At 41.4% G+C, this 19684-nt stretch overlaps 2 protein-coding genes across 3 annotated transcripts; both read right to left on the bottom strand.

Annotated features, from left to right (window-relative positions):
* Positions 1–7064: 7064 nt before the first annotated feature.
* Positions 7065–14236, bottom strand: LOC308375671 (protein mono-ADP-ribosyltransferase PARP12-like). Its single transcript, XM_080851853.1, has 12 exons — positions 13980–14236; positions 13736–13874; positions 12911–13259; positions 12457–12507; positions 11927–12065; positions 11396–11561; positions 10844–10964; positions 10353–10449; positions 10061–10148; positions 9394–9524; positions 8998–9155; positions 7065–8776 (listed from the first exon to the last, which is right to left on the bottom strand). Exons 3-12 carry the CDS (start codon positions 13251–13253, stop codon positions 7788–7790), a joined length of 2283 nt encoding a protein of 760 aa, XP_080707979.1. The 5' UTR covers positions 13254–13259; positions 13736–13874; positions 13980–14236; the 3' UTR covers positions 7065–7787.
* A 3930-nt stretch (positions 14237–18166) lies between these two features.
* LOC308375065 (LYR motif-containing protein 5A-like) lies at positions 18167–19545 on the bottom strand. 2 transcript variants are annotated; one of them, XM_080851106.1, is made up of 3 exons: positions 19440–19545; positions 18841–18915; positions 18167–18728 (listed from the first exon to the last, which is right to left on the bottom strand). In XM_080851106.1, exons 2-3 carry the CDS (start codon positions 18883–18885, stop codon positions 18507–18509), a joined length of 267 nt encoding a protein of 88 aa, XP_080707232.1. In that variant the 5' UTR covers positions 18886–18915; positions 19440–19545; the 3' UTR covers positions 18167–18506. The 2 variants fall into 2 exon arrangements, with proteins under 2 accessions (XP_080707232.1, XP_080707231.1); XM_080851105.1 differs by having other exon boundaries at positions 19400–19537.
* Positions 19546–19684: the final 139 nt, after the last annotated feature.

Raw genomic sequence — 19684 nt, 5'->3', positions numbered from 1 at the left:
GCTGTGAGACTCAACTATCATCTAAAACAGGGGTTTTCAACCGTGGGTTCGCAGCCCCCTTGTGGTCCGCGACGGCATTGCAGGGGGTCCGCGACATGAGCCTATGTTGATCAGTGCACTATTGATTTTTCTTTTTTTTATAAATTCGCTTTGATATTTCAACACATTTCCAGATTACTTTTGAATATTGTGAAAATATCTTAAATAATATAAATACCTCTTTAATATTAAGTAGATTCAAGCTGAAAGAATGTAGCCTTGCACCTATCCAGTCTATGGTGGCCTGTGCTTAGCTAATGTAAATGCATTGTGTCCCTAACGTCACGCCATACGCAAATTATTCATACATACTGTCTTGAGCGCAAAGTTGACAAGCATCTGCAGTATACTACTGCATAGCCTACGTGTACTTTTGAAGTTTAGTCGAAAAAGAAATACTTTTGGTGAACGACTAAAGTTATCGACTGTCCTTAGCTAACATTTCGTTTTAACGTCCAGTTAGCTGGTCAGAAGTACCAATTGATCGTTTTTTAGTGAGGAGAGTGACAGAGGGACAGACTGCCACGACAGAGGGACAGGCTGCCACGATATAGGGACAAGGACAGGCTTACAACAAAGCTATAGCGACAACAACTGAATGTTGCTGAGAGGCTAAGCAAGGGAGATTCACTTAGGTGACGCGCTAAAAACAATTCCAATGTCCGCTCCGAGGGTTACGATTTCTTCCATTTATAAATATAAAGGATATTCATCCAGTAAGCATTATGTTAGTCCATAAAATCCATATCAAAGTTCCAATAGGCAGCATTTGAGCGGCCAACAAAAAATGTGCTCTCCCTACTCACCCCCTCCCCATACTACCACAGGTGCCCAGGTACATATATTCATTCATGAATTTCCAATACCCAAGTGACTTGCAAACACACACACCAGATACCAAAATAAAAGCACCAAGGCAAAGACTAATTCAACCATACCATATGGCCGCTATACTTTACCTTCACAGGATACAGGGAAACAGAGTCAAAGAACTAAATACAACGAGGAATACATCAAATACAGATTTACAGTGACGACAGATGGACCAGGAGAGGAGGTAAAACTGTGTTTCAAAATTACCGTTTTCTTGAATGGCAAGCCTATTAGTTCATGCAACAGATGTTGCGTGATTTTCATATGACTTAAGTTTCGGATAAGTTGCCAGACAGAATTTCCAGAGCTTGCTGCAAAAGCAATGAGGTGTCTCTTGCCCTTTCCAAATACCTACCTGTGTGAGAGCGTTTTTTCTACACTGGCGTATTTGATGAATAAGTACAGGGCAAGGCTTGAACCAAAGAATGCTATGAGACTGTCGCTGTCTACCATTTCACCACGAATAGACAGGCTGTCTGGACTTCACCATGCTCAGATATCACACTGACAGGTCTCCCCTCTCTCCACACACACACCATCTTATTAAAATTGATATACATTAAATATATCCTTCTTACAGTAGCAGTATAAAGCTTTGTGTCTGTGTGTCACGAAATTCGGGGACAGATTAAAGCAGCTACCTGGCCGTGCTGGACTGCTTTCGTCTTTAGCCACACCACTGGTAGTGATGGCCCCTCCTCTTTTACCCCTTCTGCGGCTTCTTGTCCTGGCCCTAGCATTGGACTTCACATCTTCAGCCAGAGTGCCCCTGAGCACCAAGATGTTCCGGTAGACAGAGAGCATGGATCCTACCATTCTGCTGGGCACACCGCTCCCCTGCAGGGTCCTCATCGGGTGGGGCTCGAAGAAGTCATGTGACCGACCGCAGTCGCCGGAGTCACAGGTGCCTTGGATGTAGCCCTCGCAGATGTGAAGCTCTTTGCAGTTATCCTCCTCATCACATCGGCCATAGTCACACTCACCATGGTTGTAACTCATACAAAGCTGTTTAAGGGAAATCACACCACAGATAAGGAGAATAAGTAATTGCAAACAGCCCAAGCATATACTGTTTTTACTATGCCCCACATATTCAGTCAATCAGTCAGGTAAGAGACAGACACTTAATAAATCCCAAAGGAAATTTTAAAAAAATAAGAGCAAACTGTAACTCCACCTCCATCTTTACAGATAATCAGTGGCAAGTTTTCTTTAAATCAAAACATGACAATACTACTGCTCAGTCACTCATGGCATAATGTCTATTCAATAGACTCTATTGCACTTTGAACATGGCAGCATTTATAGAACATTTTCTATACGTTTTTCATGATGCGTGAATCAAAAAAATCCACTATTCTTATACAAGATTAATTATATAAAACTATCTTAAATAGAGTTTAAAAAGACCCATTAGCTGTTATCTGGACAGACTTTCAACGCATCTATCGAGAACAAACAAGGCCATGCTACCAGCGATCCCTAGTGAAATTCAACTGAAATTTGAACTGAAAGTATAAAGTAATTTTATAGAAACACTTACCGGTGGAAGCAGGGAATGTGGGCTGTCATTCTGCAAAAGCAACTGCCTGATCTCTGCTCTGCTAAGCCTCTGTAGTTGATGTTCTGAGAGAACTTTGGCGTTGTAGTTCGAGTTTAAATTGTGTCCGTAACCACAGCGTCTGCGTACATGACAAAAAGGGGAGAGTGGGGTGAGTTGTGCCAGATTTGACTTGAACTGACTTTTAAGCGAGGCCATGACAGTAATGCTTCCAACTAAAATATGTACATATATTTCAGGATGTGGTGCATCCTTGGGAACAATCACTTTGGATCTGAAATATAGTATTTAAGAAATATGGTCTCGTGGCACAACTTGCCCCCGGTGCGGGGTAAGTTGTGCAATTAAAGAGAATACATTGGGGTAAATTGTGCCATTGAATATTGAAGTAAAACAGTATATTTGCATCTCAGAAACTGTGATGCTATATAAAAGCTAGACAAATTCAATGCAAAATCACTCATTTAAGGTTTATTTAAAGTGTTTTTACAACATCAAAGGCAGATTTTATACAAGCCTATTGCGTCACATGAACAAATCAAAGGTCAATTTTCTTAAACAAGGCCTAGGGCTTCCTGAACACATCAGAACAAAGTTGAGTTGAGTCAATTCTATTTAAAGGTAATTTACATGAACACATGTTCAGAACAAAATAAAATTCAAATGAAGCCCCAATTTATTGCAATTCTCATTACAGATCACTGGCACAACTTAACACAGACCCTTTGGCACATATCACCCCATTCCCACCTTTTTGGAAAAAATGCATCATCCAGCTGTTTTGAGCTAAAATCATGCTAGACTCATAGTTTAGCTAACCAAAGCAAACATGTGTGAAATGTTTTCAAACTCGTCTATAACTGGTTAGACACAACAATCAAAAAACCGTGATCATAGAAATTTAACTTGGGAAGGCATTGACATTTAACTTAAATGTGCTTATCTCTCATGCAAAGAGGCTCTCTTTTTTGCAGGAAGAATTAACTGGCTGACTCTTCAAAAATGTGTGGTCACACTTGACCAATTTTTTCTATGGTTCCCTAGAAATAGGCGGTGGCACAACTTCCCCGCTGGCACAAATCACACCACTCTCTCCTAGCCGTATTTGTTTCAATTTTTTTGACAGCCTCAGTGTTATGTGAAGCTTTTAAATAAAACTGTGATAATGTCATATAACGTTACCTTCCTTTGCATTCTCCATGTAGATACAACTTACAAAGATGAAGATTTTTACAGCCAGTGCAGTCTCTCACTTTGCAGAGTCTGACGTTTGTTTTGGCTAGTACTTGTTTGACGCCACTGTTCTCCGTCAGAGAGAAATACTGTTCATTTTCGATGAGTGAATCAAATTCAAAGCAGTTTATATCTGGAAAGCCGGAAGCTAATTCAAGGAGTCTCTCATAATCTATCGCCCCTCCGTTACCACAAATGATTTTCAAGATCATCGCATCCGACATTTTTAGAAAAGACCTGTAGCCTACTAATACACGAACGGGCAACAGCCGGCACAGCCTAAATCAGAAAACTTCCCTATCGGCGGTTCGGGAACATTGACGAAGGGAAAACGAAACTTATGCAGTCAGCGGTTGCCAGGTAGCAGTATAAACCCTCTGTTTAAAACAAACATTAGTGTGGAGAGTAGCATAGATATGGTGTTTGGTGGTTCATAAATGATCCTCAATTAATACTGTCTGATTTTTGACGTTGAAGCAAAAATTAAAAGGCAACCCCGCTCTGAAAAACAACCTGGTATGAGTTCATAAGATAGCACTGCGTTTCTCGTCATACAAAAGTCCTCATGTCTCTGGGTCATGATGGGTTTGCTACAATTAAATAAGATGACGAATTAGGAAGTAGGACGTGAAATATCAAAGTAGGCTACATTACTTTTTTGATTCACCAATTCTCAAGTTTACTGTTGGCTTTAACTTAATAGTATTGTATTCTTCATATAGATTTTATTTAACTTTATGACACAACGTAACAATTACGCAACTTGCAGTCCTTTTGTTTAGGCTACTTTTTCTCTTCAGTTAAATGTATTTAACTTTTTTTTTTAAATTACTCTACATGTCCAATGTGTAATCCCGTCTAAGGAGCAATAATAGCCTACAAGCAATCTAACACTAGGGAATAGGCTACCATTAGTTTTGGATTCCATTTCCAGTATAAACACATTACTTGCACATCCATGCTTAAATAAATGTCAGTCACTGCGGTTACATGGATTCGAATTTCTAGTTTACGGTGCAAACCCATGTCACCGTTATGAGCGACGCGAATTCTAACCAAATTCCATCGCTTCCATCGCTTTGAGTGGGCGTGGTGTAGCGTGTGGAAATAGCAAACCGTCAAAGACGACACCAAACAATCTCATTGGCCGCCGCCAGGAAAAATCGCTCCTTATTTGCATAAGTTTCAACATGTTCGAATTTTCAGCGGTCGCGTCGCCCAGATCGCTGGTCTACGTCACTATGGACTGGCTACCCGTTAAAATGCATGGGGTTTAGATATCGCGTCGCTCATATCGCTGGGATGGATTCGCACCGAATCATGAGATTTCTTGGTGTCGTCTTTGACGGTTTGAAAATTGTAGGACTGTATGCTATTTCCACACGCTCCACCACGCCCACTCGAAGCGATGGAATTTGGTCGCGTCGCTGTCATGGGTTTGCACCGTTACTCGGATTGAAATAGAATTATCCATTTCATGTAACAACCAATATTCGAATTATTGAGCTCCGATTGACACCCGGAGATAACTCGATCGGTTTGGTTGTTAATCGGACTACGCGCCCATGTAACGGTGAATCCGACTATCAACTGGAGTTTATGTCTTTGCGCATGCTTGAGATCCCGCCCATAGACATACATGCATCATTTACAGTATGTCTATGATAATCGAGAATTCATGGAGAGAATAGCCTACTATCCCATTTTCACAGGATACTTCACCTGCACAGTAATCAGGGCTAATGTGTCAAACGCGATAAAAGATACTGCTCTGTTCTATTCCTATTCCATACTGAATATACTGTTTAAATCAAAGGTTTGTTTCGACATACCGTGATATTTCAGAGGATAGTTATGTGGTATACCAATGTGTTGACGTTAAAAAAACGTTGACTGTCTGCGACTGTTTTGAACAGAACGCGCTAATTCACCGAACAAATATTTTCATATTAGCCTACTTTTCTACCCACTGTTAGTCATGTCATCCATTCATATCAATGTGAATCAATCAATACTAGCCTAATAGGCCTACAACTTTAACTGTGATGTGTTTTTGTTTAATTTCACAACTTATTTACTGTATAATCATTGATAGCATGTGCCCGCTTGTAACATTCCACATTTGACAGACGCGGCCAATGATTCGAATTATTCACTGCCATGTACTTAATAGCAGTTTCCCCCCATGGATAGCATAGTCCGACTAAAGCCATAGTCAAATTAAATCCATCATGTAAACGTACTGAATGTCACGTCCCTGCGGAGCTCTGCTCCGGCCAAGCCCCCTTCAGCTCAACACACCTTTCACACCTACTAGGCCGCAAGGTGAACCACGAAAAGTCTTTTAGAAAATGATTCCCGCTCCACAGTCTGGCATCTACACAATCTTTAGTTCATAAAAAAGAACGAGTCGTACTTAGCTACCAAAAAAAAGTTTGTTGCTGAATTTCCAGTCGATTGTAGACGTGTCTGTGTTTTATTAAGAACTAGTTTCTTCAGAGTGTAATAGGATTTTGGTCGCCAATGGAGGCACGGTTCGACACGTCATCGTTCTACACCAATGAGGTAGCTGCTTTTTGTCAACAGTGTGGCAATGGCGGCCACCATGCCTTCATCGAGCAATTCATCTTTCTGGATTTGACCAGACAGATCATCAGTTAACTGAGCGAGGTCCGATTGCCCTGTCTAGGCACACGTCACCTTATACACAAGTGCTGCTGCCTGCATTGTACTGTATTGTGGCACCCTCTACCTACTGCCGAGCTGTCAAAGTATGGCATTATGTAACAGGAAGGGATGGACTTTGCCCTTCATAAAGTATGCCTGTCACTAGTGAGGAAACACAACTTAAATGTGCATTAGGGAAAGACTAAGGACACTATAGACTTTAAGGGAAATGGGTAGTTAAGGATGCCTTGCTACTTTTAGTTTGTTAACTACCTCACTTAATTGACATATTGTGATGAACTGGCATATTGCCTGTAAACCACCAAACCTGTGGCTAGCCATCTCAAATGAAACAACTCTTCACAAAAATGATGGCAAACACAGTTGCTTGATTTAATAATTTATGAAGGATTTTACTATTTTGCTTTTTTTTTTTAAATGGCAAACACAATGTGATGAAATGCTAATTCAAGATCCACTGGAACACACCTGTGCTACAGGTCTGGTGCTCTGCACAGAACAGACACCATGAAATCTAACTTTTGCTTGCGGACACCTGCGGAGTAAACACTAGTGCCTCAAAATTTACATTGACAATTTCAATTGAGCAAGAGGTATAGAAAGAGGGACTGAGTACTACATGTTTATTCCAGTAGATAGATAGATGGATACTTTATTGATCCCGAGGGAAATTAAGGTCATCCTTAATTAGTAGTAGGAATTGGAAAATGTGTTTTAACAATTTTAAAAATTGAGGCCAACGGACAAAACAGGCAATAATATCAAAGCAAGATGCATTCATCTTTCTTTTTTTCTCCATGATACTGTCTCTGAGTAGCTGTAGGGACATAATAGAGGTCTTGGCTTCGTTGACTCGTGGGAAGATTGACCACTGACTCAGTGTCCGAGGAGTCTGAGGAGGTGTCCGTTGTAGTGGAAAGGGGTCCAGTGGTCTTAACAGGAGAAAGGAAACCGAAGACAGCAGAAGAAGCCACGTAGTAGAATTCAGTAGTAGAATCCGTCCGATCCGCAACATAGACGTGCTCAGTGTAGGTAATGAGGAACTCGGGATAGACCTGCTTCTTGTCGAACACTACAAAGATAGAAGGGTCACGGACATCGTTCACACAGCTGTCATACAGAAGGAGGCCTCCATCTATGGAGGGCGGCAGGCGATATTGAGACTGCCCTCTGGTGTAGCTGCCTGCCAGAACGCGGCACACAAACATGGAGCGTACGCCGTGGCCAGAGGTGTAGCTGTTGGGGTAGCGGGCATCCCGGGCAAAGTAGCATCCATGGCACTCGTGGGAGTGGGTTAGGTAAGGGATAATCCCACGGGTGTTGTTGCCTACGCCACTCGGCCTTCGGCCTCGATTCAAAAAATTGAGGCCAACTGACAAAACATGCAATGATATCAAAGCAAAATGCATTCATCTTTCTTTTTTGCTCCATGATTCTGTCTCTGAGTAGCTGTGGGGACATTATAGAGGTCTTGGCTTCGTGGACTCGTAGGAAAAGACACTGACCGGGTGTACGAGGAGGTTGTAGTGGACTGGCGGGGAGGAGACACAGGAGTGGCAGACCTCACAGTGGAGCTGACCAGAGATGCCTCTGACGACGAGTAGCGAAGTCGACTGGGAACTGGTTTGGGAACCCATTGCTGGTTTAGTGCGGAGCTGCTGGACTCAAAACCCCAGTCATCACTACTGACATCGCTCTTTCTTATTTGGACAGCCTGTAAAGGATGACTGATTGGCAGTATTGAAGAAGTGGAGGCTGGAACAGGAGCAGGCAGAGTTGCTGACTCTGTGGAGGTCCTGGTTGCAGGTAAAACCTGGGCTGGTTTCAGACTGGATGATGGAGGAATAAGAATGGGATTCATGACAGAACTTATGGGAGACCCTGTGGTTGGCTTGGCAGATGGCATGGATGGACTTGACACCACAGAAGGCGGGGGCACAAATGAACTTGAGGTCAAAGTGGACACGGTTACCGTTTTTAGTGCCCTTGTTATGTCAGTAAGCGCGGTGGAGCTGTGTGCAGAATTGGACTGTGTGGATGGCGCAGTGGTCTTAACAGGAGAAAGGAAACCGGAGACAGCAGAAGAAGCGTAATCAGTAGTAGAATCCGTCAGATCCGTAACATAGACGTGCTCAGTGTAGGTAATGAGGAACTCGGGATAGACCTGCTGCTTGTCGAACACTACAAAGATAGAAGGGTCGCGGACATCGTTCACACAGCTGTCATACAGAAGGAGGCCTCCATCTATGGAGGGCGGCAGGCGATATTGAGACTGCCCTCTGGTGTAGCTGCCTGCCAGCACACGGCACACAAACATGGAGCGTATGCCGTGGCCAGAGGTGTAGCTGTTGGAGTAGCGGGCATCCCGGGCAAAGTAGCATCCTACAAATGATCATAAAAAAGTGATACATGTTAGAACATCTGAAAGTAAAGAAAATTACACCCTTAAAATGACAGAAATCAAAATGATCGCAGAGCAATAATTCCCATATGATGATTTTTGGAAACAGAAAGCTAGGTTTATTAAAAATGAAAGGACTATTTCCCTCTATGACTATATGACATCATGTTCCAGAGTTTTGCATCTCTATCCACCTCCTCACCTTCGCCATAAACCGTTCCATTGGCTCCAGACTTTCTCCAGTCAAAGTTCTGGTAGCAGATCGCATCAATGAACTTGGAATCTGTGCCATGGAAGAGCTGACGTTCCCCAGCGACGTACTTTTTATCTTTGTTGGCTTTCGTCATACGTTCTCGTTTCCTGCAGAAAAAAAAAAAACAATACAAAACCAACTCAGTTGGTGATATTATGGGTTAATTAGGCCTATCCTATAAGGCCTTGCTTTAGGCCCAACTATAGTATATATTCTCCTTGAGAATTTATCAGGGAAAAATTATTGGTGGCAGTGACAAGAGGTGACACATAGTCTTCTGTTTGCTGTGTTATAGTTGCTATGGTTTGGCAGTGAAATAGTTGTCATAGTTGGCACGAGGCTTACGTCTGAAAGTCCTCCCAGAGCTCCTTGTTCTGGATCCTCTCAATACTGACGATGTCAAAACCGCTCAGTGTCTTGCAGAACAGCACCTGGACCTTCAGATAATCCCGGTCAGTGCTTAGCAGAGCTACTCTCTGTATGGACAGGAGATAAACACAAACACACACAAACAGGTCAGTTGCAGTATTAAAGACGAGCACAGCTGTTTTAATGAGATTAGTCAGTATTAGAAACACAGCACAGGTTTACTAACTAAAGGGCGAGTACAACTTGTGTCTATATGGAATCAACAGAACCTCTATATTCCATTCTAAACATTGCTTACTCATTTACAAGCAACAATTGATTTAATGAAAACAATTAAAACTTTGCTAATTTAACATACAATAGCATATTGTAATATTTGTAATATTGTAGTAATTGCAATAGCAAGTCATCACATTCTCACGATACTAGTCAATCCGTGGTGTGACTAAGGAATAATAAATATGTGACAGAGCACATACTCAAATATGGAGATGGCACTCTAACTGCGATACCAATGAGCCTGGGTCTTTGCATCAGGGTGCCGGTTTGTTACCCTGTAGACCTGGGTTCGAGACCGGGTGGGACAACTACTGTCTCTCTTTGCTACAGATAGTAAGGAACAAGGACAGAAATACAGGCAGACCTTGAATCCTGTTTCAGGCACAGCAGACTTGTCCCAGTGTCCGGGTACGCCTTTGCCAGGTTGTGATGATACGGGGCCTCTTCTCTTGCTGAAGTAACAAGACACCAACATATTAGTCCCTACATTGTCTGTTAATCCTCAGTGAATGCATATCATCTATCGCAATCATGGAGAATATGGATAGTTAGAACGAGGAAAGATCTCTGTGATTGAACCACAGGCTTAATATTTAAAGCCTTACAACCATAAGAGTAACATTGAGGTATTGCTACTAGCACTAACACCACCATACCTGGTTCTGGCGGTTTGGACACCAACCGATGAGATGAACTTAGGTCTTCTTATAACTCGTCTCAGGGTGCCATAGTTCACATTCTTTTGCTCCATATCTGTAAGAGTGACAGTCTGTTAGCTTTACATTAGGAATATTAGAAACCCTCATTTTCATACTTTACCTCTCACCCACACACTTTCTCTCACACTCACATATTCTCTCTCTCTCGCTCTCTCAATCTATCAATCTGGTTAATGGCCTAAATGCACACATTTCGTAACGAAATGCAGGAAAAAACAGTGCATATTTCTCACTGATGTAACCCTCTCTAGTGCTAGTACAGCAAAATGCTAAGTTGGTATTTTAGATTAGATTTGAATCAACATAATGCAGTTTAGCATCTAAACAGAAGTGCAAACAAAAAAGTAAGTGCAGAGTATGTGCATATAAATTAATAATGTACAGTATAGACAGTGGTATACATTTAGGACATCCGGTAGGTGTATTACCTTTGAAACTCAGTTCATAGTGCTCTTGACCAGCTGTGAAGAGCACTACAGCATTGTTGTCTTCCTGGTAACGCTTTTCCAGATCACTGGAGGACACTGAGGACATCCTGTGCATCTCTTTCTGTGTAGAATTGTAACATCACAGCATCACAAGACCATGCCAAGATCTGCCCTGAACAGAAGCAACAGGCATCGACCCTCATTAAGACAACCAGTTCTACACCAAATTAATGACGGGAGCTAAAATCACAAAGAGAGAAAAAAAAACGTTTTGGTCCTATATTAATTAAATTAAATTGAAATCGCATCAGACAAACATCAGCTCTGGAAAATGACCACAACTCCTAAACTGTGAGGCTGACACAAAATCCAGCCATCCATCTTAAATCCTCTCCACTAAGGTGGCGCATGAGAACCATATGCATAACTGCAGATGATTGGTGGAGACGCATTGACCAACTTCCTGTATGAACTTTAGCTCAGTAAAATCTTCGCGATTTGGTTCCATGTCGCATTCATATTTATGTTCAGGACATGATCAACAGCTCTTACTATGGAGGAATAGGGGACCCATTTTCCGTACTCATCTTCCCAGTACCAGAGCCACTCGGTGGTAAGGATGAAGTCAGGCATGAGCACGGAGGGGGCTGTGGAGAGCCGTCGCACCTCATGGGGACCGCAGGTCATGGTATCAAAACAAATGGGGTCACCCTTCACACTGCAGGAAACAAAGCACATATAAGACTTTGTCTCTCACAGATGTTCTCTACTGCACTAGTGTGGCCAGTGGTCTACTATACATTTCTACCTGTTGCGTGGGAAAGAGTAACAGATCAAATTTGGCCCAATGAAATACGGTTTTATGGCTTTATATCATTCCAGTTTTTGAATCAGTTCATGTGAGGCACATGTTGTATTACCAATCAGGCTAGCTATCCCTTCTAACCAATAGGCTAAAGGCTAGACCCTGACTGTATTACCTCAGTACAAAGTAGCCTATAAAGTCATCAACAAATAGGTTAGATAGCCGCCCCCCCCCCCACAAACTGGTTTAAACCCATACAACACATCATGATGCTGGACCTCAAAGCGATGAAGCTAGCACAGCTTGGGTTACAAAAGTCCCTCTCGATGTCTTCACTGTTTGGAAAGTCGGCCCAGGTTTCTCCAGCCTTAAATTGCCACTGGTAGGGCATTTTGGAGTGTACTCTCCAACACCTGTCTGCAGCAGACACAAAGGGTTCATGTCATGATAATGCAGCAGTTGGGTTGTTGTGTGTTATCTGACGACTGTGGAAACATTATGGTGAGCTCTACCAACAATCATCAACTATCAAAAGTCTGACCCCTGTTGCCTGGTGATCAAGAATGTCAATAAACTGAAAATAAAACTAATAATGTGAAAACAATGTGATACAAACACAAGCTGAACTGTTCTTGAAAAAGAGCAATCTATTTAAATGATCAATGTTTACCATAAGCTCCACCTGATGTCTGCTTGGATATCTGTATTCTCTCAAACAAAACCTATCCTCCCACAAGTTGTACGCAAAGACTGATACATTTGGCCCCATATGTTGACACTCCTATATAATTCAACACAATGAACTTACTGCCTTGTTTGCAATCAGCTCTGACGAAGAACAGGCAGATTTCACTTATCACTGAAAAAAAGAGCTACAGTCAGACATTGGAAGCCTTCAGACTCAAAAACAACCATCATCTAAAAAAAAAGACACAGTGCTTTAAATAAAATGTTTGTATTAAAAAAAATAAACGGGTCACTTTAATTTGTTGTTGTAAACGTAGCAATGAAAGCAGGCCACAGGCAAGATAAGTGGCAAGTTGGTAAATACTTCTCCTTGGAACTTTCCCAATTGGTTCAAACACCTCCACCACACTGCTTGTGTTTTTGTTGTCGATTACAAAGAAGAAAAGTCTAAAAGATCGTTTTTTTCACACACCATCTTACTAAAATTGCTATACATCAAATATATCCTGTTTACAGTAGCAGTATAGCTTTGTGTCTGTGTGTCACATAATTCGGGGACAGATTAAAGCAGTTACCTGGCCGTGCTGGACTGCTTTTGTCTTTAGCCACACTGGTAGTGGCTGCGCCTCCTCCTTTACCCGTTCTGCCACTTCTGTTATTTGCCCCAGCATTAGACTTTAGAGTGCCCCTGAGCACCAAGATGTTCCGGTAGACGGAGAGCATGGATCCCACCATTCCGCTTGTCACACCCCTACCCCGCAGGGACCTCATCGGGTGGGGCTTGAAGAAGTCGTGTGACCGGCTGCAGTCACCTGAGTCACAGGTGCCTTGGATGTAGCCCTCGCAGATGTGAAGCCTCTTGCAGTTATCCTTGTCATCACATCGGCCATAGTCACCCTCACCATGGTTGTAACTCATACAAAGCTTTTTAAGGGAAATCACACCACAGATAGGGAAAATAAGTACATGCAAAAAGCCCAAGCATATTGACTAGGCCCCACATATTCAGTCAGTCAGACACTTTATTAATCCCAAAGGAAATTTTAGTAAAAAAAAAAAAGAAAAGAGCTAACTAACTCCACCTATCTTCACAGATGTGGCAAGTTTTCGTTGTCATGACAACGCACTGCTCGGTCACTCATGGCATAATGTCTATTCAATAGACTCTATTGCACTTTGAACATGGCAACATTATCATTTTGCTACCAGTTTTTCTTTATACACTATTCTTATACAAAACTAATGATATAAACTATATAAAAAGACGAGTTTAATTGCCCTACTAAGCTGTTATCTGGACAAACATTAAACGTATCAATCGAGAACAAACAAGGCCATGCTACCAGCAAATCCTAGTGAAATTGAACTGAACTGAAGTATAATTTAATAGAAACACTTACCGGTGGAAGCAGGGAATGTGGGCTGTCATTCTGCAAAAGTAACTGTCTGATCTCTGCCTTGCTAAGCTTCTGTAGTTGATGTTCTGAGAGAACTTTGGCGTTGTGGTCCGACTTTAAATTGTGCCCGTAACCACAGCGTCTGCGTACATGAAAAAATATGTAGACGTAGCCTATTTGTTTTCAATTTTTTGGAGAGCCTCAATGTTATGCGAAGATTTTTAATTAAAATGTGATATAACGTTACCTTCCCCATGTACATTCTCCATGTAGATAAAATTTACAAAGATGAAGATTTGTACAGCCAGTGCAGCCTCTCACATTGCAGATTCTGACATTTGTCTTGGCTAGTACTTGTTTGACGCCACTGTTCTCCGTCAGAGAGAAAAACTGTTCATTTTCGATGAGTGAATCAAATTCAAAGCAGTTTATATCTGGAAAGCCGGAAGCTAATTCAAGTAGTCTCTCATAATCTATCGCCCCTCCGTTAACGCAAATAATTTTCAAGATCGCCTCCGACATTGTTGGGAAAGACTAGTCCTATGCACGCATGGGCAACAGCCGGCCAAGCCTATATCAGAACACTTCCCTGTTGGCGTTTGGGAACAGTGACGAAGGGAAAACGAAACTGATGCACTCAGCGGTTGCCAAGTCGCAGTATTAACCCTCTGTTAAAAAAAAGTGTATTAGTATAGGGGGGTACTAAACTACATTATTTATTTCATTCACCAATACTCAAGTTTACTGTTGGCTTCAACTTAATTGTCTTCATAACTTTTATTTAACTTCATGACACAACGCAAACATTTTGTTTAAAAACACCTTTTTTTTTATTTTATTTTTTTACTTTTTCTCTTGAGTTAAATGATTGAACGCAGATAGCCAGCAAGTGTCAGGTCTTCAATTAGGACAAAGAGGCAAATGGTAAGGACAAACATAGGGGTAGTGGGGCCATCTTGTGGTCATTTTTAATTATTGCCAAGTTCAATCAATCAACAATCTCTCACCAGGATGGAAGGTGGAAGAATGTGCCTTTAACAGGGAATCACTTTTTTACAGACCCAAAGACAAAGATTATATTGAGGTAGTTTTAATCCACTTTTAGTTTTATTGGTGGTCATTAATGGACGTTATATGACATTATATGATTCGGATGACCTGGCATGACGTACTATGTATGCAATTTAACCAACATTAGGGTGCTTTGTGACACTGGACCTTCATGACATAGGAAAGATAGAACATATCTTAGCCTGATCAGTGAAACACAGCTGGATTGCATCCATACTGCCATCTTCCCATCACAGTCATGAAAAGACAAGAGCAGAAATCTAGCTTTGAGCTGACCCATACCCTTCCTGTTCAAAAAAATCAGCAAATGTACATATTTAAACTCCACATAGTGAAAAAAAGTCGAATACTGATTGACAGGAAAGTCACCTTCTTACGCAATCTGCCCATAACTTCCCTCACAGTGAAAGGAAATAGATGACGTGTAGGGTATCTCAAGAGCCATCTAATAATTCGACCAACAGTCGCAGTCATACAGCATACCCCAAAATAATTCTCCAACAGCTCGTCAAGGCCAGAGAAGGTGTTTGTCAGTGGTGAGCTGTCTAATACATTCTATAATTATGTTGGCTTCCTTAATATTTTGAAATATGTGGATAAGGATAAGCTTCGTGCATTTATTTTCTGTATATTTTTGTATTTTGTTTATTTACAAAGCAAAAGTATTATTTTCTTTTTAACAAACTACTAATGCTGGATTAATGTAAGGTTTGTGATGTACAGATGTCATAGAATAGTTTTATTCCAAAAACCTAAATTGTCGTGTATCTGTGTGATATTTTTAAGGTTTGTGGTGCTAGATCCATAAGTATGGTTGTCATCATGTTCATTATATTGCAGCTGGGAGCTTCAGGTACGTAAGAAATTAGTAATGATTCCATTAAAATGTCTCGTGTTTCTTATATGTGTTATCTGAATGGTTATGTAGTGGTATTGCATGTTTCCTGTCACAGCTTAATTCCAGTAATCATTTACTGACTCTCATATCTGAATCAGATCTCTGAAATGACACATCATTGTTTAGTGTTTAGTTAGTTAAGCGAAGTATTGTTTTACACACTGAACTCCTAATGTGTGTGATGGTATTTTAGGTATTGATGCTCAGACAGAGTTTAGAGTGGCTTACAGCCCTCAGGAAGTGTGTGGTCTCAGAGGTTCCTGGGTGTTAATGCAGTGCAGCTACTCCCTTCCTGAAGGCCTCAGGTTTGCAGCGGGGCACTGGTATAAAACTAACCTCAAGACGCCTAGGGACACCATGTTTGTTCGACCATCCAAAGGTTCTGTTGAATACAACATTATATCTAGCATCTGTCGACTGAGGATAAACAGCCTGAGAGAGAGTGATGCTGGAATCTATGACTTCAGAGTTACACCACTGGCCATTTCACAAATGAAAGACTCTCATGGAGTTACTCTCGCTGTAAGCGGTAAGTGTGCCCATGGATGTGGAATGAATATACATATTAACTGTCTAACAGAAAAAAAAAAAAAATAGTCCACACCGGACCACCGGTACTCACAGCACACAAATAGTCATCAGAGCATAAATAGTTCATTTTAAAAGCTTTTATCAAAGCATGGCTATGGTTCCTTTAAAAAAAAAAAGTGAAATGTTTTGTTTTAATCTCTCTGTTGACTTTCACTCCCGCAGACAGCTTACAGGTGAAACTTAGCTCTGACGTGGTGACCGAAGGAGACAGTGTGACGCTGACTTGTGGTGCTTCCTGTACCCTGGATGCTAACACCACCTATGTCTGGCACAAGAACACGAATGACCTTCCCTTCAGGATAGTGAACATGAACAGCAGCCTACACCTTAACCCAGTGAGCATGGAGGATGAAGGCAGCTATTCCTGTGCACTTATAGGACATGAGGATCATCCCTCCACTGCAGTGTCTCTCAGAGTTAGAAGTAAGTATCAGGGATATGCTGTTGCAGACCCCCTTAGATCGTAGATTAAAACTTGTGCTACAGTTGAAATGTCGCAATTCTCTCTTTGTGTCAGGTAAATTGGGAATGATTATGGCTGTTGTAACTTGTTGTGGAATGGCTGTTCTGGCTGCTACCATTATTTCTTGTGTCATCATTTGTGATATGAGAAGGTAAGTAGCCTACAACTTGAAACAGGGCCTACATAGGAAGAGGAAGTAAAAGTGTGATGTAATTTCTCTCACCTTTGAGTAATTAGTTAGATCGAGTAGCCCTCTAGCTTTTGGAAATCAGTCCCTCCAGGATTTTTGCAACCTTGCCTTTTCACAAATTCAAGGATTTCCTGCACCTGCGGGTTGCACTTTGCACTTGTTATAACTAATATTTTTGTGCATTTTATGCTTTACCTGTTGTTACTGAATATTTCCTATTTAAAAAAATGGTCAACTCAAACAAAATCACCATATAAAATATCTCTTCAGGAAACACAGGATGATGAAGACAGAATCTGGAGAAGACACACAGGTTGTTTATTTGTACACGTCCTTTTGCGTCCTTAAAGCTCAATGGAATTGGTCCACTGTTTGTCTGAGCACTTCAGCCCAGAACACTTCCCCTTTTGCTAGTACGCTGTTGTCAGAAGGGTGAAAAGTCGTAACATCACAAAATCAGTGTTAAATGTTCACTTTAATGTTATTTTGTTTTAGCACCTCAGTTTCTCTTCCACCGTTCTGTCATTTAGCTTTTTTAGTTCAGAATTATGATATAATAAATCACTTTTATTCCATTTCCTCCAGGGAGCCTGTGATACGTATGAAGCCCTGGACATCCGCACCATGTCTCCTGATTATGACACCCGGACAGTAGGTGGGTGTTATAAACAATAAATATAAGTACAGTCGTTAAATCTGTTTTTGGAGGGAGAGCGGTCAAAGATGTAGGCCAGCTCACCTAAATTGAACCCACACTAAAATACTGTGATAATAAGTGTTTACTTCTGTATTTGTCTTTCAGAATGCGATGTCCATGTGGTCTAGCAGCAACAATAACGATGCTTTATGCTTTCCCATCATCCCCTTTCCATCAGCGTTATTTAGCTTTTTTGTGCATGCAAACGGTCTGCAAAGTTACAAATGCCCAGAGTACATGCCAGGGGGAGTCTCCGACTCTGTCCTGCAGAAACAATTTTTCTCATCTGCCTCAAATCCTTCGTTGGAATTCCAGCCTTTCCTCCATTACATGATGACACAATCTCGTAACACAATCATTGAGATCTTGTGACAAACATTGGAAATTGAAAATTGTAAAAGAAACTGATGTTTTTGAAGCTTGATTGTTCTCTCGTTTGTATGTTGTTTTGGATAATAGTGTCTGCTAAACTACCAAATGTAAATGTTTGTGTGGCAGAAACAGGCTTTCTTTCTTAAACAAAATCAGAATAAAAAGAAAACATTTATTGTCAATCTGTTACATCCATCAATGTTCAGGGAATGTCAACATACTACCATTCATACATAAAAAAGAAACAGTGCGATTTATGCAGGCCTTATTACATGATATGGCACTTAGTGCAGCATGATGTTTAAAGTCTCTTCTGTCAGGAGGAAATGTCTTTCTGCTAGAGCTGAACTTCGGTCAGCAACTTTACTCAGTAACAAAGTGCTCACAGCATAGTCCTCATTTGAATACAGTTTACTTTCAAACTGTTTGTGGATGGATGCCACAGACTTGTAGTGATACTGATGCCAGGTTACATCAGCCTTATAAACAGTCTCAGGGTTGAGGGTTTTCAGGGTCATAGTAGCGTTTCTTCATTGCCCTGTACTTCCTAAGAAAATAGAGGGCCTCGATTTCCTTAATGACAAAGTCCCCACGGGCAAGAAGCTTTTTAATCTTCTCTGGGTCTGTGACATCTTTGTTCTTCATAAACGCAGTCTTCAGACGTTGCCTAAAGAATGTAAAGCCTTGAGGGTAATCTCGCCCCAGGTACAGCAACTTTCAAAGGTGGGAGGCAAGAATTGCGTAGGGCTGTTAAAATCAAAAAGAAAACTAGAGCAACACTGATTGTTGTAACATTTCTTATTGTGGCGTTAGGATAGACACTTACAGTTTTGTACAACCTGATCACTTGTCCCCTGAGTGGGTTGGCCATGGTCTCTGCTCTAGGGATGGGTCTGATGTACTGACGGCAACAGAGAACAATAAACAGGTATTAAAGAGAACCGCCTTTTGATTCCGAAGGCAACCAACGCTGTCGAACCCGGGCAATTACTTGTTTCCTCTGTTCTGAACAGAACTGCACTAGACTGTGTGAAGTTCACGACCTGCACAGTGACCTTCTTACTAGGAAGCTACTCTGTCGCGTTTGCTGTCTGGCTAGCGTTGCTATTTTTAACATTGTTCTAGCTAATGACACTGTTACGGGCAAGAAGGCAACGAACGACACGAACAAAATCCAGTTCCTCCACTGCATCTGTCCTTTGACGTTGCTTATTCTTGGATATCACTACTGACTAAATAGAAATAATGGTGTAAGTGCAAGCTATAACATTAACGTTATCTCAACAAACCACAACATAGCTAGCGATAGCCAGCTAACGGAGGTTGTTAACTCATGTTCAATGCTGATGAATGCGCAGCAATTAACAAAGTTGGTGACGGATTACCTTATAGCCAGGCAGTTTTTTTCACAGGACACAATCTCACCTTTTGGGTCTTAAATTCATCCGAGAATACACAACACTATACAAGGGGTGCTGTTCTATGTTTACGGGTAGCGTCAACATAACGGTGTTATTTTGCAATGTGATGCGGCGTACATTAAACGTCATAAGCAAAAGCCAATCCGATGTCTTCCCTTCCTTAACTAGAGTAACCTAGCTGGACTGATAATACTGGAAATAATAAAGGTACGATTGACTGGACAAGGAACAAAGAATCAATATAATTCC

The sequence above is a fragment of the Sprattus sprattus genome (genome assembly GCF_963457725.1).
Source record: "Sprattus sprattus genome assembly, chromosome: 14".
NCBI classification, from domain to species: domain Eukaryota; kingdom Metazoa; phylum Chordata; class Actinopteri; order Clupeiformes; family Clupeidae; genus Sprattus; species Sprattus sprattus.
The sequence above is the reverse complement of the archived record's forward strand: the minus strand, read 5'-3'. Positions and strand labels throughout refer to the sequence as shown.

Excerpts from the sequence above, each read along its gene's own strand:
- LOC308375671 (XM_080851853.1), bottom strand. The coding sequence starts at position 13,253 with ATGAGTTACAACCATGGTGAGGGTGACTATGGCCGATGTGATGACAAG. Across the intron at positions 12,066-12,456 it reads AGCTGATTGCAAACAAGGCA|ACAGGTGTTGGAGAGTACAC; the intron begins GTAAGTTCATTG and ends TGTCTGCTGCAG. Across the intron at positions 9,525-10,060 it reads TGCCTGAAACAGGATTCAAG|AGAGTAGCTCTGCTAAGCAC; the intron begins GTCTGCCTGTAT and ends CTGTCCATACAG.
- LOC308375065 (XM_080851106.1), bottom strand. The coding sequence starts at position 18,885 with ATGGCCAACCCACTCAGGGGACAAGTGATCAGGTTGTACAAAACT. Across the intron at positions 18,729-18,840 it reads TGATCAGGTTGTACAAAACT|TTGCTGTACCTGGGGCGAGA; the intron begins GTAAGTGTCTAT and ends CACCTTTGAAAG.